At 40.6% G+C, this 13,236-nt stretch overlaps 2 protein-coding genes across 8 annotated transcripts; both read right to left on the bottom strand.

Moving 5' to 3' along the window:
• Positions 1 to 984: 984 nt before the first annotated feature.
• Positions 985 to 6,630, bottom strand: LOC112274715 (3-hydroxyisobutyryl-CoA hydrolase-like protein 5). Its single transcript, XM_024504417.3, has 16 exons — positions 6,467 to 6,630; positions 5,443 to 5,554; positions 5,030 to 5,110; positions 4,829 to 4,897; positions 4,547 to 4,610; positions 4,333 to 4,406; positions 4,057 to 4,140; positions 3,833 to 3,917; positions 3,627 to 3,712; positions 3,133 to 3,254; positions 2,903 to 2,963; positions 2,694 to 2,792; positions 2,366 to 2,467; positions 2,156 to 2,197; positions 1,887 to 1,996; positions 985 to 1,701 (listed from the first exon to the last, which is right to left on the bottom strand). The coding sequence occupies exons 2-16, from the start codon at positions 5,500 to 5,502 to the stop codon at positions 1,674 to 1,676; spliced, it is 1,167 nt and encodes a 388-aa protein (XP_024360185.1). The 5' UTR covers positions 5,503 to 5,554; positions 6,467 to 6,630; the 3' UTR covers positions 985 to 1,673.
• A 1,117-nt stretch (positions 6,631 to 7,747) lies between these two features.
• LOC112274853 (uncharacterized) lies at positions 7,748 to 13,013 on the bottom strand. Of its 7 annotated transcripts, none has more exons than XM_073530051.1 (11): positions 11,606 to 13,013; positions 11,154 to 11,387; positions 10,835 to 11,000; positions 10,363 to 10,509; positions 10,079 to 10,151; positions 9,814 to 9,977; positions 9,575 to 9,693; positions 9,306 to 9,383; positions 9,032 to 9,147; positions 8,731 to 8,858; positions 7,748 to 8,128 (listed from the first exon to the last, which is right to left on the bottom strand). In XM_073530051.1, exons 1-10 carry the CDS (start codon positions 11,812 to 11,814, stop codon positions 8,779 to 8,781), a joined length of 1,386 nt encoding a protein of 461 aa, XP_073386152.1. In that variant the 5' UTR covers positions 11,815 to 13,013; the 3' UTR covers positions 7,748 to 8,128; positions 8,731 to 8,778. The 7 variants fall into 7 exon arrangements, with proteins under 7 accessions (XP_073386152.1, XP_073386153.1, XP_024360433.1 ...); XM_073530052.1 differs by having other exon boundaries at positions 7,748 to 8,057; XM_024504665.2 differs by having other exon boundaries at positions 7,748 to 8,858; positions 11,606 to 11,829; positions 12,259 to 13,013.
• Between the last annotated feature and the right edge of the window lie 223 nt (positions 13,014 to 13,236).

Raw genomic sequence — 13,236 nt, 5'->3', positions numbered from 1 at the left:
GAGTGGATGTTGGATGTTGGATATGGGCAAATTTATCCTTTAAATTTCCATCACTACAATATATGTGTCTCTCTCTGTACATATAGTTTAGAAAATCAATAACTAAATTTACACAATGTATAAGAATATATACATATACATATATACATACATATTTTTATTAATAAAATACATCAATTCGAGTACATGGAACTTGTATGATATTGAGTGTAGAATACCAAAAACAGTTAGAACATTTGGATGAATGAGTTCGTTCATAATCTCAACTAAGTTGGATAAAGGTGGACTATGTGTACAATCATTCACACTCTCAACTCTAAAGCATTGATAAAAGTTTTGCGTGAATTTTGTACTTAAACATGTTGTAAGTAAGATTATGGTATCAGAATATTTAAAATATATATCTGGAAACTGAATAAACTTAAGCATTCAAGAACATACGAAATTAAATTTTAATAGCACGTTGGGTAAAAATAAACTTTTACAACATATGAGTTTTGTAAGTAATTTGAAAGAGTCTCAATATTCAACTTCAAACAGAAATTAGGAGAAATTTATAAATGGTTGCAAACAAGTAGTGTATGATAAAATTACAGTATTTTCTATAGTAAAAAAATTAATGATTAAATCAAGAAAGGTGAAAGCTCTTAAAATTTATTATTTTATCACCCATCATTTAGTACAGGTTCAAGAACTATTTTTATTCTTATTTTTATTAAAACATATTTTTTTACAAAAGCAAAGACATAAACTGTGCAAGGTTTAAGTGCACCAATTTTATGATTTTTTTGTGGTATTTGGTATTGCCACTCATTCAAGATGTAAACATTAAAATATTTGTGAATCAATATAATTGTCCATGACCGTTAACTTGCTACTAGATTTTCAATTAGTTTATTTGTGGACATGCAATTTTTTCGTCTCTTCAGATATTATAATTCTAGGGATATAACTCAACCCAGAATGGTAATCAAAGAATAAAACTGATCCGTGAAAATGGGTTATTTTTATTTATTTGATATTTATTTGATACAGAAGAATGAATGCAAGTTTTTCAGTTTTTGCTGGGGGAGGGAGGGGCGGAAGAGAGTTTTTGAATGCAGATTCCACTGAATGAAATACACGGACGACGTTCATCAAATTACGGTCATTCGTTGGTCCCCCTTCCACAAAGCGTGGGTTCCATGCCCTAAAACTGATCCATTTAGGTCACCTACGCCCAGTCTCATCTCGCCTTGCCTCTCGGTCATGGTGACGTGCTTCGTAAGCCGCCACACTTTGAGAAATTGGAAACTGGATAGATGGAGCGAAAGAACTTTTTTTTTTTTTTTTTTTTTTTCTTAAAAAAAACTGATGGTCTCATGACATCAGTCTGCAATGTGTATCTCCTGGTTGCAGTATATACAAAAGGGGATTCAAGGGCTTGTCTCTTCTGTGATCCGAAGGCCACTCACCTAGAAGGACATGCAAGGAAGCTCGCCAGGCACGGACATTCTGAGAGCTCGTGTTTGTTACTCACCGAGTCATTTAACTCTAGCTGTATTCCGCTCATAATGTATGAATGAGGCTGGACTATGAGCAAGTATAAATTCGAGTAGGTTCACCCAGTTGATGATTTGGGACTTGGTGTGGACTCAAGCCAATTAATATGTTCGCTGTTGAGGCGAATGCAGTCAGACCTTCACAAATTTTTTACTCCATCTGCAGAGTTGTGCAGAGCGTTGATGTGAGTGCAAAGTTTGCTCAATCTTTGACTAACGATGAGAAGCATGTGAAAGCAGCTGGTTCGAACATACGGATGTCCGATAACGTACTATGCGTGCATGCCTACTATGAATATTTCGTACGGGTAAAGTTTTAAGTCACGAGTGAATCCAGTTTCAAACCTGGGCTCATGCTCAGATGGGAGTTGTAATTCTTTCGATGCATCTTTGAATGGCATGAAAACTGATTCGAGTTGTTCTTGTGTCACTTCTTGAATACTTTTTGGATTCCACTGTGGTTACAACAGGAAGTTGATCAGGCTCATCAGGTGAAAGGATGTGCTCACCGAAAGTACTCACACGGCCAATTTCAATCATAATGCTGGAGACGGGAAGGAGAACTCAAACCAAAGCACTAAGCAGGAAAATGTGAGCGAGGAAATTACACTGACCTTCGGAGCATTGTCCTTGTCCACCACGATAGATCTTATACCCTGCATGTCCATATCCACCAACGATGAACTTGAGAATTTGCATAAAAATTGAATGCAAGATCAGGGTTTGAGCAATTAGCATCGATCCAGGCGTTAGAGAGCCGGCAGCAAGGCACGAGAATCTAAGATCACTTTGCTTGTTTAAGTAGACTCCATGAAGTTGCTCACCTCGTAGAAATCGTCCGTCGCGGTGCCTTTCAAGGCATTTATTGTTAGCCGGTACTCCCGCTTTAGAGTGTCCGCCTGAGACTCGTTTCTACCGGTCCGGATCTGCATCAGGTACCCAACAGATAGCATCGAATTTAAAACAAAATGTGAAATGTCGTGTGCAGGGCTTCTATGCTCTTACTTGAGTTAACGATTGATCGAAATTTAGGCAATGATTTTGACTACGAATGCATCACTACTTCCTATGTTAGAGAAAAACATCGACGAGTTAGCGTGCAGCAGCGGATCAATTTTGTTCGACTTTCTAATGGAATATTGGATTACACACCGATTTGAATGTTACTGCTAAGCCCATCGGAGATGACCTCCGCAAGGTCTTGAGGGTTTCCTTGACCCAAGTCTCTTGCGTCTCTTCAAGCTCGGCCTCCTGCAACACATTTTCAGTTCAAGTAATGAAAATCTGGTCACAAGCTGTGTATCTCATCATAACCAACAGGCACAAACATTAGTATGACGGAAGTAGTGTCTGAAAAGTACCAGAGCTTCAACTATCTCCTCAACAGTGCCCTTTGAAAATAGTCGGTTTATCGCTGCTTGCCTGCACATGAGAAAGCAGCTTATTGGAATATAACATGAAACACCTAACATAACTTCGTTCAGTATTGGACATGATCTTTAGTTTCAACATAAAGTGGCCACAAATCAAACCCAGATTCTGTGGGAAGTGATACCACATTTACTAGCATGAAATTTGTGAATATGCTTACTTGTGCAGAATACTTGTTGGTGAAATGGGGGCTGGATTGTGGAAGGACTCGATGACTTCTCCGACGGAAGCATCATCACCAATCGACAACTCCGACAGACGCTTTTCAAGCTCTGAAAGACTCTGCAATACACCAACTCATAAAAACGTTACCGACTCAGTCAGCCGTCTTTTTCTATTACTATTTTTTTATTTTTTTATTTTTTAAAACTAGCCATGGAAATACAGCAATTGCAGCGAATCTCGCACTTATTCGTCAACGGATGTATCGATGTCATTGGACCTTCTCATGATACTGACCAGGCTCCGATTTTAGCGGACAAACAATTAGAAACGTGGGTTTTCTTTGCTTGTGTCGAGTTTCTCTTTTGTTACTCTAATCATGTTTTGGAAAAGAAGAACAATCGACAGCAAAACTAGAACGAACAAACTTAGGCCCCAAGGTTGTGACGTTGAACGGTAAATATTCAGACAATGTATGCTTGTATTCAATACCTGGAGAGGAACAAAGTGGGTTGCAAGGCCGCAAGCATACATTTCCGCTCCATCCAGTCTGTGTCCTGTCAACCCCAAGTAATCTCCTGTTCGCCAACACCAGAGTAGTTTTTAAGGCAAGAAATCCTAGAACAGACAATAATTGCGTTTTCACCGCTATAGCGTTTTCATTAGAGATCAAAGATACATAGTGGAGAGATTTGTACCAAGGAAGCCGCTCAGACGTGAAAGCCAGTACGAAGCGCCACAATCTGTGTGAAGTCCTATTCCTGCTTCCGGCATTGCAAAGATCTGCACTCATTCCGTCGCTTCGGTCAAGGCTGAGAACTTATAATAGATAGAATAGACGATACTTTTTCAGAGTTAAATTATACATTTATGTCTACTTTTCTGTTCGCAAGATAGTTTTAGCATATTGTTGAGTACTCACAGTTTTCTCGGTGGCAACTCTGAAGGTTCCTGTGACGGACAGCCCTGCTCCTCCTCCCATTACGAGGCCGTGCCAGATAGCCACCTGTTTTGACAGAAGCCATCTGGTTTAAAGTGGGTTTGAGCATTTCCAATTGTAGGCATCATCACCGAGACGCAGGAAGATTTTAAGAATAGGATGTCACTGCTCAAAATCAGATAAATAGTCAACTTCAGTGGACACTCCCTGTGCAACTCTTCCAAGAGATCTACGGTTCATAAAGTTAAGTGGCCTCACAAGGGGCTTCTTGAATGTAGCGATGTGATAGTCTAGCCAATACTTGATATATACCATCGCTGTCCAAGATTCATCTGCAGCAATGCAATCCCGGATCCATCCAAGAAAGTCAGGTTTCAATTTTGCATGCTTTTATGAATTCTTGGAGTAGCTAAAACAATTGGCTCTACTGGTGACAAGTTGGATCCAGAATGTGAAGATGGAGCGTGCTCACCTGACTTTCCCAGCCCATAGAATGTTTTGAGGTCACCGCCTGCGCAGAATACTCGGCCTGCCCCCTGAAATCAAATGAAGCCACCTTTCTGGCTCAGTTTTATTTTGTAGGTTTTATATTAATTGTTTTTAAAATCGTACAACAAAGGAAAGGATCACTCAGACTCAAATCAAAACAGAACCGACCTGCAAGCAAACTGCATATATACCTTTAGACCATCCTAGGTTCAAATACTTGAAGTGATCTAAACGGTGTCTTAATCTCAGTCTGTAAATAACATACCTTCAGCACAATAAATCCTACGCTGTCATCTTCTTCCCACTGCTCGTATGCTTCTGCAATTTCTTCCAACTGTCCCAAAAGTCGTAAGGAACACGAAGTGATCAGGAGAATTTGCATTCCAACTTCTGCGATCACATTCTGCCGCTAACCAAAGAAAAATTGATGTTGATAACATTGAATTGAACAGAGGAGCATAAGTACCATGGGCAGGTTGATACAGTTCAGAACTCGTGGGCGGTTCATTGTTGCAAACCTCCCAACTCCCTTTTTTTCGATGATGAGCTGCAAATCGAACAACCACGGTGCGTGCTGAGCGAAATGATTCAAGAGACACATTGCCTCAACACAACTTCATTTCAATACCTTTCTAGTGAATTGTTCAATTACTACAGGGGTTGAAAACAGTCTCTAATAGTGGAAGTTCCCTCCTCAACAACTGAACATTCAGGACTAAGAACTGCGACGCAAAATGTAATAAATGGGGCAATTTTAGCTCGTTGTTTGTGCATTATCAAGAAGAAGACTCAAAGGTTCGTCAGTGATGATTTTGTATCCAGATTGAGTTTTGGAGAAACATACTTCAGTCCAAAGGAAGAGATAAGAAATTGAAGCACCTCAGTCTCCGCAGGAAGTTGGGGCTGGGTTACAGCCTGGTCCAAATTCGCAACCACCATGGTTGTGTTCCACCTAAACTCTGGAGGCTCCCCTTTCTCAGCCTCTTTCTCACTGCCAATCAAAGTGATTTAAGCAAAGGCTTGAAGCTGGACGGCAGAAGGGGAACAAAATTGTTGCGCGAGATGCAGGATATGCTGAAAAGAAATGCAGGGGACGTCTATGAAGAGGATTCAAGCCACCGGGTCCAGAAAACCTCAGTGGTTGAAGTCAATAAAGCAAATCAGAACACAGATAGTGCCAGGGTTGATGACCATAATGGCTGAGTCGAACGTCAAAATGGTGGAATTATGGTGAAAGACTCATGGGAAGGACTGGTGCGTTGGAATGAATGAAGTAGGCGCACAATTTGGACTGATTCACTCAATCAAAGCTCATTATTCCTCACTGTTTGGGAAGAGGAACCCTAATGAGACCAACTTGCTGTGCTCTCCCCCCTACAAGCACACAGTCTACGACAACCTGAACTCATTTGAACTTGGACACCAGACCCATTTCACCACCCACATCACAGGTTCATTGAAATGCATTTAGAGACAGGTCAGACTCATACGAAGGGAATGACAACGATACCCATGCAGAGGACTACCAACAAACTGACAAGCAGTAACCAACAATCACAGTCGGAAAGATCACCGCTACAACCCTCCATCAGGTACATTACGGGTGATACCTGAATTACGCTCTCTGATCACCGACCCACGTTAGTAGCTACAGCTCTCGCTCCACTCTTTTCCCACTCAAAACTCCTTTCCTGCGTTCCAGCACAAAAACTCAACACCCAATTGCAAACTACCCAAACTTTTGCACCCAGTCGCTAAACTAATCAACACCAAGTCCGAAGTAAATGCTCCACTGAACATTAACGCCCAGAAAAAACCGCTAAATACCACCAAGTAACGTCCGTGAGCCGAACCCACTGCAATGACGCTATAATTGGGCACACAAACTTGTTGGTGCTCTGACCTGCAGTCTAAGGGGAAAATGGTACTCACAAAAACCCAGGTCCAGCATACTGATCCAGCAGCAGCTGTAGTGTGTACAAGCTTTGAATGCAAGCGTGCCGTGGTCCGAAATGGTGGTTTTAAGTGATCATTGAAGCACGGTGAAGTTGTGAGGCGTGACAGTGATCAAATAATACACGACAGCAGAGTGGTGGGCAGGAGTAACACAACCAAAAAGTTGCGGAAGTTGGACCAGAAGGTTGAAAAAGCAAGGTCAAGCCGTGGAAAGGGAATGCGAATCAGCATCACATTTTTCCATGTGGGTCTCCTTTTTCGCACCCTTTGTTCGGTTTGTGGGTGCTTTTTCTTCCTGAAGAAGCTGACAATTACGAGCCCATTTTATTCGGGGACTGTTGCTAGATTTTGTTGAGAGTACAGACCTTTTTTTTATTTTTATTTTATTTCATTTTGTTGGTTAAGTCTGCCAAACTTCTCATGTTCTTATCGAAGGTTTGGAAGCTTTGTGTGTGGCCGACATTTTTGCTGTGTACTCAATTTTGGTGAATATTCGATGTTGTGTAATAGGCATTGGATCTTTGGATTTTTCTTTCTCAATTGAAAGTTTGCGGTTTCCTGAAATGTAGCAGTTTTGAGTGAAATGAAGATTTATTATTTGAAAGCTAATTTTATTTGAAAAGATTACTCTCACATAATATGATTAGATCTTGTAAAAAAATGATTGTTTCAATACTTGAAAATAAAAATGATCGGATTTCTTATTTTATAATGAAGTAATACTATTTGTTTGCTGTGAGTTCAATCATCAAAAACTTAAAATAAATACTGTACCTACATTTTAAATTCCTGTTAAGGAACACTATGATTTAATAATACGTATGTTTTTGATGGATATTTTATAAACCGCAGTATGATTTTCAAAGTTGATACAATATATATTGATTGGTGATTTGATGTTGATTACCAACATATTTGCAAAATTAATCAATGCCGTTCAATATGCTTTTATCATTCAGAAAAACTATTGCAGGCCAATTTATTAAAATGAGTCTTAACCACAAAGTTTTTAACAAATTTAAAAACAGCTGAATAAAATAAAAATAAATTGGCAATTGTTTGTCAAAAAAATTCTCATCAACATCAGTTGTGTCATGTGATTATGGCAATAAACTTTTGAATAAGAGCTATTCAACTTAAAAAGTTACATGTATGCGTAATAAACTTGTAAAAATACGATAAATCTTCTTGATACACAAACAACAGATAGTCATGCAGATAAGAACAATTAAGAGAAAGAAGGTATCATTTTATTAAGACTAATTGTATAATGTTTTATTGGTCAAAATATTACACCTATATATTATACTATATTATTTTTACATTGTCGCCTTGTACCTAGCCAACAGTCAAGCTATCAGCTGGCTAGTATTATTAAAGCTTCATTTCTTCAATGGAAATTTAGGGTTGGCAAATGGTCATCCTTGTCAAATGATGCATATATTGACGTAAATGGAAGAGCAAGCAGAAATAGCGGAACCCAGTCTTATAACCTAATCAGACCCACATGAAAACATACGAGAAGAATCGTCCTTTTCCTGTACCCAACATTGAAGTATTCCTCATCATTCTTTATTTTATTTTATATTTTTTTGGGTCAACACTAGCACTGCATCACCATAAACCAGGTCAAATCTCGGCAACAAATTCACCACTGTCGATGGGTTGAATGAGACTTCTGCATCCCTTCTCCCCCACAACCAACGCGTGACGCAGCAGATGGAACGAACAGGTTGCATATTTTGACAGTCACAGCAGCCACTTTTTTAACTCACACGGGGCAAACTCCCCCTTTTCCTACTTAGATCAGTCAACAACTAGTGCAAAGCACATTTGAGAGGTTGAAGAAACTGCAGTGTGCTGAAAAGTTTTTACGACTAAAAGCAGCTCTGAACTTATGAACACTTACTGAATGTTTCAAAAACTTAAACATATTTTCTACTTCGCGCAAGAAATAGTTCTGAAATGAAAAAAGGGTAAAGAAGAGATGATGGCCACGGTGGGCCTGTCATAGGGAAGTAAGTACACGTGAGGGTGATCTCTATAACGGTGAAAGGCCGAATTCTTTTCACGTTAATCGCTGACAGAGTGGGGGAGGGGTTAATTTGAATTAGCAGAAGTTATAAGTTAAGAACTGATGTAAGTCATCGCACAATGCCTCAAGCCTAAAAAAAGCTTTAGATAGACAAGTGAAAGCAGCGCCTTTCAAACCTTTGCACAAATTACTTCAAGATGTTGATTCTTTCCCTTTACAAAAGATCACTTCCCTCTATCGCCCAATATGATCTGTTGAACAGGCATCTCTAATAGATCTTGCACGTCAAACACTATGTTTTCACCTGATAAGAAAACACATCAATATTTGCACAAAACGTGCTACAGTGAACACAACGACAATGCATGAGATCAAGGCAGTGATATAAGGATTTTTACGCACATACATAGAGACCTGTTAATTACAAATTGAAAAATCATGAAACTTGTGAAGAAAAATAGACTCAGGTATCTAAACCGGAATTATTGATGGCTGGCGAATATGGTAGACGCTGTGTTGAACCCTTGTCGGATGCTGCATTTGCAAGGCTCTGCGTCATCAGCCGGACTGTGCTGGCCTTCTTTAACAAACTCCTGTTGCACCAGATTGTTGAGAAGAGTTATACAATATGATTCCTTTCAACTGTAGTTGAGGTTGTCAATAATCACTGGGGATCAGATAAATCTATTCATATAAACTGCCCAACGAAAAATTTCCCATGAAGCAAGAAATTCAGAGTTGAAAAACACACTGGAGAAGTTTAAGGCGTTGTTTCATGTTGAGTTGATCAAGCGGCAGTGTAGATGGAACAGCTTCACTTGACGAGGCACTGCACGAGATAAAACATGATACAAACAACACAGGTTTGATGTGAGACAAATGCTAATCAATGTTTTTGTTTGTGCATGTTGCAGCAATTTAGACGAACTGTTTGCCAACTGCGTGGCGTTTTCTGCACATGTAAAGAGTATGTACATTATGAATCACTGCGTGCCCCTAAGAAACAGAGAGCGAGCTTACCTTTCTGTTGCCAGTTTTGTGAATGTCTCCAACTCCATATCTTCCAGACAAGCATACAGAAACTCGATTGCACTATCTTGGGTAAGTTCCTGGGATTTTGTACTGTGTGGACGAACTGCCTTTAGACAGAAACCAATTCCAAAGTTTTGTCAGTTCTAGGAACCTTGGGATCATATAACGAGGAAGTCCGACGAAATTTTCATCCTAAAGGTTGAAATTGAAGTTGACATCGAAGATACCTTTCGAGAATGGACAAGTTTTGAACCAACGTTACTGATCTTCACATCTTTGAGACGTTCAGCGCGTAGGAGCAGCTCTTGAAAGTCCTCCTCGTACCCTCGTTGCTCCTTGGTCATATTTGGCAACACCTTTGCCTGTGTACTCGTCATCTGCTTCTCGTTTTCTGTTCTCGATGACAATTAGAAAAGGCTTTTTGAGTAATAAGCATGTAGACATAATCTAAGCTGCAACGTTGACAAACATCAGCACAGGAGGAATACACACCTCGAAGCTTGTGCAAAAGGATCCGTAATGTTTTCTGGTACGCATGGATCTTAAGTTCCAATTCCGCCTGGATCTGTGGTGGAAAAAGATAAGAATATGAGCTTCAGCTCTTCAAATTTCTGTTTCAGAGTGAAAGCAAAGAGACACAGGGATAAGTGGGCTCAAGAGGAATATCATATTCACAGAACTACAAAAGTAAGTACACAATCAATCCGATACAAACCCTGCCCTGCAGTGGAACTGTGACTCTCGATAGTCAGAGCATAACTAGCTTAGATTGATACCTCTTGTAAGAGATCGATATCGCGGGTTCGTTCATGGTTTTCCTCAATCAGCCGCTGGTTCTCCTTGTAAAGTTTCATTGTTGCTCGAGTGTGGTATTGTACCTCGGCCTTCAATCCTTCATTTTCAATGATAATCTTCTTGGTTTTCTGTCATGTGGATAAATAAACACGGCAAAGATGGCCACAATCATATCCTAGTCATTTAAACTGAACTCGAATTGCAAGTCTAAATCTTGACTTCATACAGATAAACTGATAAGCCTCCACTTTGTCCACCATAATGGCAATCAGACGAAGCATAGTCATTGTCCAGCGTCCGAAGTTATTAAGCAATATCCTCATTTTGAAGAGAACATGCCTGATGATAAGAGATACAGCGAACATAAAATTGTGCACCTAATCTACAAGGAGAAACACACGTCGGCACCCCTCAAGTGCAAGAACGACTCTAGGGATTAAGACTGTAAATTACAAAGTTAAGCCGCATTTCCATGTTTGCGGTCATCCTCGCTTCAGTTTCTGCAACTATGGTTTCCATTGCCCTACGCATCTTCTCTTGCGCTGCATACGAAGCTCTCTCAGCCTCTCCCACTTGCTCGATACATTTCTCACGCTCTTTTAACAGTGCATATCGCGTGCTAATTCACACTCCAAATGTGAACCACAACTCAAAAGAAAATGGAAGTGAAAGATTTTGAAGTCTCTAGCATCCCAAGGTGAGGAAGAAAGCATTACTAACCTCTATGTGAACAGAAACCAAGTCGAGATGGAGAAGGATAATCAGTTCTTACTCTTGGAGTTCTTTTTCAAGAATTGCCTTCTTTTGGCTGAATTCGTGTAGCTCCCTCAACCTAATTTGGGCTGTTTCAAGCTCCAACTTAGTGCTTTCATACTTGAACTCCATAGCGGTTGTGGTGTCTTCCAAATGCTTCGCCATTTCCTTGATGGTAGTGTCCGAATCTTCTTTCAGTTTTACCATTTCTGCCTCCAGATCTAAAGTTTTCTTATCCTTAACTTTAGCTTCACTGCTCATCAAGAGAAAAATATCTCAGCAACTACATGCGTAATTCTCTAAGTTAATCTTTGTACCACTCTGTTCGAGAGCTGCCGTTCAAATGGTACAATTAAAATTATAAGGGTGCACCCGAGATCTTGGCATACTAGAAGTGAATTGAGAAGTTTTTGCTTAGAATGTAAGAGTTAAGTGAGTTACTGCATCTAAAAGGGAGCCTATCCTGGTTACCCGTTGATCAAGCTGATAATGTCTTCTAAGCTCGCAATTTTTTCTCTCGATTTATCGGAAAGTTTACTAATGTGAAGCTCAATCTGATGCGATCTCTCCTGAATACGCAGCATCTGGTCCTTCTGTGTAATAATTTCCAGCTCTTTCGCCAGAAGTTTTGCTTTGAGGTCATCGAGCTGACTACGAGCGCCACTTCCTTCCTTGGACATCTCTGGACTTGCCCGCTATGAATGTTCCAAAGATTAGGCACAGACACCATAGATACGGCACTCGAATGAAACCGAAGTATTCCAATCTTGTGCGCCATGCTCATGAAAGACTTTCCACAGAAATCCAATATAATCTCACAAAGTTTGATGATTATCCTAACCCTAAGCATATATCCTAAATACCAACGTAACGGCACAAGCTCAACAAGTTTAGAACGCCAAATGCCAAAAAAACAAACTATCAAACGAGCACCCTACTCCATGATTTCTACAAATGGATCGACCCATCCACCATAGACAAGGAGATAAAATCGAAAACTCAAGTATCAAAAGCTGTAAAGAGTTCATAGAGGCTCAACGTCATAAAAGCCACAGGTCTGCACTATTGCCAAGAGCGGGACTTATACTTTCAAAATCAAATTAGTCCAATCTTAAAAAACTGACAGAGATCAAAAGGATGTGCCCATGACGGGGGAGCAAGCACACCGCCTCTCCCTGACTGGTGCTCTACCTTCCACAGCACCCAGGCGTACAACTAAATTTCGAGGTGGGGGTGAAGCTCTCGCTACTGTGAGAAGAAACAGAGGGTGCAATGAAGAAGCTGAAGCTGGACGAGGGACCGAGGCGGAGTACTACGACGCAGGCATGTTGAAGATTAGTGGAGAGCAAGGTGAGCATGGAAAAGAAGACGAAAAGACGACGGTCTCTCGAAGAGTCGCCACAGAAAGAAGAGGCAAGTTTCGTGAGTCGCCCCTTTGACAAGAACCCTACACAAACGGGCACCTCATGCAACCTTTCAGCCACGACATGGAAAAATGCTTGTCACCCAATTGCGGGATCTGTCAATGCGAACGAATCAATGCCTACAGTACGAAGGCGAAGGGCGACCAGTCCGCGTGAAAAATGCGCAGAACAGACAAGGACCCATGAGATGTGCGTTGTCTTCGCTCGAGTTCGTCAAGGAAGGTGATAAAGATCGCCAACAACTCAGTTAGGAAACACAAAAATCGCCAGCCCTCGGGCGCGCAAAATTTGGGCCGCAACGAGGCCGCCCAAGGTGGCGATGGAACTCTTCGCGACGAAGAGGGTGTCGGTGAGGACGCCCACGGCGGCGCTTTGACTTTTAAAAGGCTGGGTCGGTCAACTCCGAGTCGGTGGCATGAATGCTGAATCCCAAGGAATTTGGAATATGCAATTACGAAAACGATGCTCTACTTCGAAGGAGGTTCTTCTTATAAGTGTGATTTTGAACCATTTTACATTTTGTACAGAATTTGAGTATATTAAGGAAATGTTGGCAATTATGTAACTTTGGATTTTGACAATTGCAAGAAAATCTTGCATGGGAGGTTTTTGTTCTTAACGGTTGAGATTGTCAAAGACAACTGTTGTGGATGGTAAGACAAAGCTCACTAGATTGTC

The sequence above is a fragment of the Physcomitrium patens genome, chromosome 22, assembly GCF_059467195.1.
Source record: "Physcomitrium patens ecotype Gransden chromosome 22, ASM5946719v1, whole genome shotgun sequence".
Classification (NCBI taxonomy): Eukaryota; Viridiplantae; Streptophyta; class Bryopsida; order Funariales; family Funariaceae; genus Physcomitrium; species Physcomitrium patens.
The sequence above is the reverse complement of the archived record's forward strand: the minus strand, read 5'-3'. Positions and strand labels throughout refer to the sequence as shown.